Source organism: Sinocyclocheilus grahami, unplaced genomic scaffold (assembly GCF_001515645.1).
Source record: "Sinocyclocheilus grahami isolate Dianchi unplaced genomic scaffold, SAMN03320097.WGS_v1.1 scaffold530.1, whole genome shotgun sequence".
NCBI classification, from domain to species: domain Eukaryota; kingdom Metazoa; phylum Chordata; class Actinopteri; order Cypriniformes; family Cyprinidae; genus Sinocyclocheilus; species Sinocyclocheilus grahami.
Window position 1 is genome coordinate 1,334,062 of NW_015505709.1, and position 3,418 is coordinate 1,337,479.

The 3,418-nt window shown below is 39.9% G+C and overlaps 1 protein-coding gene across 1 annotated transcript in view; it reads left to right on the forward strand.

The window, feature by feature from the left end:
* The window catches only part of LOC107555289 (zona pellucida sperm-binding protein 3-like), a 13,325-nt gene extending 11,202 nt beyond the window's left edge, over window positions 1-2,123 (forward strand). The window contains exon 7 of the mRNA XM_016238041.1: window positions 2,059-2,123. Coding sequence (XP_016093527.1) covers window positions 2,059-2,123 — 65 coding nt within the window. The remainder of the gene's footprint in view (window positions 1-2,058) is intronic.
* The last annotated feature ends 1,295 nt before the right edge of the window (window positions 2,124-3,418 follow it).

The following is a 3,418-nucleotide window of genomic DNA, read 5'->3' on the forward strand; positions in this document are numbered from 1 at the left end:
TTTGTCAACGCTACCTGGTAAGTCTTTAACAATACTATGGGAGCTCCCTCACCATTGATGGGCAAAAATTAAAAACCATTCAAATTGACCTGCAGCAACAGTCAGAGTCTGCCTTCAATAAGTTGTGCAATGAGGTAAATTAAAATTACAAAAAATTCAGCCCAATTTCAGTGGATGTTTTCCTAGTTCCTGCAACGCATAATTTGGCAAGTACGTACACTGAAAGAAATTGTTTTGTTTGGGTAGTTTGTTACTCCTCTCCTGGATCAAATGTAACAACCCAATGTTTGGGTAGAGGCAGTCACAGTATATTTCGTCTGGGCGATGGTCCTAGCCATTAGCAGTTCCCCACTGAACACTGATCCAGCTCTGCCACGAGAACCAGTGCCGTTTCGGTGGAAACCAAATAACAGACTGGTTGATTACACGTGAATTACTTCGGTTTAATTTTTACTTCTAATGTTTGTTAAATGAGTTCAAATCTAGGTAGTCTATGTATTTAAAAACGATAAGCAATGCTGTTAATGATATAAATAAACGGAAGTTATGCAAACCAGTGGTTGTGGAACATTTTACAAAGGTTGAGAGGGTTTACGTTAATCTGTAAATATTTATGTATGAAGTAAAAAAATATAGTATTATAGTAAAAATGAATCTGCCCATTAGCTGGGTTAAACCAACCCAATTTGCTGGGTAAAATTAACCCAAAATGTGTGTATTATACCCAGCCCTTTGGTTAAAAATAACCAATTGGGTTTTTAAGTCCAATGTTTTTAGTGTTTTGCTACCTAGGACTGAAATTAGTTCACATTATCAACCATGTGATCTGTTTGACCAGATCTAATCCGATAGGAAATGTTCTTATAAAAATATGGCTGCGTCCAAAAGCTTAGGCAGCAGACTTGTTGAAGCAGACTATTTCTTCTGAGACCACAACGTCTGTACTTCCTCAACAGACCACGAAACAGCCACTTTTTGGTTGTTTAAAAAAAAGGTGCGCTCATTCAAAAGTGGCGTTCGATCCTTCCGGCTGTGCTGATTTAAATCTAGTGGTTCTGTTGTGTGTCGCAAGTTCAGTGACGCAGGTAGTGCCGACTCTCTCCGGCCAATCAGTTGATCAGCAGAGTTTACATGTCACGTTTTGGTAATGGTACGGTTCACTTGGAACCTCAACCGAGGTGGTACTAAAAAAAGTACCAGGTACCAGGTACTGTACCCAGTGGAAAACCTCCCAAAAGTGAACCGTACCAAACCGTACCGTGCCGTCCCATGCAGTGGAAACGCGCCATAAGTGGTTTAAGTCGATTTTTGTATGTGGCTGTGCTGTTGATAGGGTGTTTGGATTACCTATAATAATATTTCACTGTAATATGCTACTTTTTTTTTTGCTACTTCTTCTGATCAAACAAATGCAGCTTTGGTGAGCCAAATAGACTTTAGGGTTTTCTTAGGTAGTGGTCAACATGGCAAATTAGCATGTTTGTATTTTAACAAACTTGAATCCAATGTGAAATGCTGATTCCTATTGAGATGAATATATTTTGTCATACAAAGGTAACTGTGACTCAACCTTAAATCTCGTATATCCTGGTCCCTAAATTCAAGTCAGGCCCCTCCTTCAGTTTTTTTTTTTGTGTGTGTGTGTGTTTCATCCACCAGACAAAACTGTAAGACTGATACCTTAAAAACAATGTTATTTAATATTACTTAGACAGTTTTTTACAGTATATTAGTTTATGTAAGCAGTTATTTCTTTTTAGAAAGAAATCAATTCAGTATCTCACTAACCTCTATGCCTTGACTGCTAAAGCCAGAATATGCCAACACACTTCCACATGTGTAGTCAGCAAAAACAGTCACAAAGTGTGTGACGTCCAGGTAGTGGATGAGAGGGGCTCTGGGTGGACATGTGGCTGAGCACAGCACATTCCACGGGCTCCATGCAGGCGGTCATAGTGCCCAGCCTGACATGTTCCCACTCCTTTTACTGCCCCTGTCAAGACCAGACCAGTGCCAAAGCCAGACTCTGGACTAACACTTTTTCTCTGATGTCTCCAGTTCTGGATGCTACCTGTGTCATGTCTTTGCTTCTTGAGTCCAGAAGGTCCAAGAACTGTGAATGAGATCTAAACCAGTTGATTCAGAGAACGATGAGGCTGCAAAATCCAACGGCAGGCTCTCAGAATGGTTTTGAGAGAGGAAAAGAGGCTCTAGGCAGTGCCGGGTCTGCTCTGATTACTTCAACACTCTGTCAGTTGATTTCAGAGCAGACAGAGTGCAAGGAAAGCCCAGCCTTGGGATCCGTGTACTGCGAGATACAGATCTCTCCACTTCCCACGCTCTTCCATCAGTGCTCATAAAGATCCGTCCCCAGAGTAGTGTTTGCTCCCTTCCTCTGGCTGCTTCTGTTGATAAGGATGTAGTCTCGTTCACAGTTTATGTGCTGGAGAGGTGGGCCGTCTTTATGGTCCTCCACACAAGTGTTACTGTGGCAACAGGAGCTTGGGCTGCTTTGCCATTTCCCCAACATTAGGTTTTTTTTTTGCTTTGCGCTCTCTGAAAATTTATTTTATTCACGTTTCTTAAAAGGCATATTGTATAGGGTTAGATCTCTGCCACAATTCTGCGTGCGAAAGATCATATTTTGAGCGCACAAAAGTGCATTTTGCACGCGTGCGTTCTGAGTTTTGTGGAGAAAATGTTCGTTTCGCAAAGAAAAAAGTATTTTGAGCGCACTAAAATCAATTTTGCATTTAAAGTAAGTTTTTGGATGTGTGCAGACCTTCTCTTTTGCGCATGCAACGTTTCACTAGCTTACTCCTGATGCCCGCCCTCAGTGCTCTCTAGTCTCTACATGCCGACGGCTCGCTTGCTCAACACAACCCAGCGTTACAATATGCCATAATTCCAGCCAATAAGAGACGAGGCTGATAAATTCTGACTGGCTGCCTTGACAACCAATCACAACATTCCTTGCATTACTGATGACAGCGGAAGAGGCAAAATACAGTGCATGCATAATTATTATGCTAAGTTGATATTCTGATTATATTTTTTTCCACGCACATTTTACCAATTCCAAACAACATCAATCTTAATAAATACTATTAATCTTGTATTTAGTCACTTATACCCTATATGTTAGCATATTGTTCATGAAGGCTGTAAGTGAAAAATGCCTTATATTCAGGTGTGCATAATTAAGCAGGTTATCTTCTACAGATAAAATCTCGAGATGGACTAAAAATGAACTCCCAAAACTTACTGGCAGATTCTGGAAGATAAATTCTTCAAACAGCGGTACAAGAGGATGTGGTGCTGGTCCTTCAAGAGTCACTCTCAAATTATATATATATATATATATATATATATATATATATATATATATATATATATATATATATATATATATAAATAT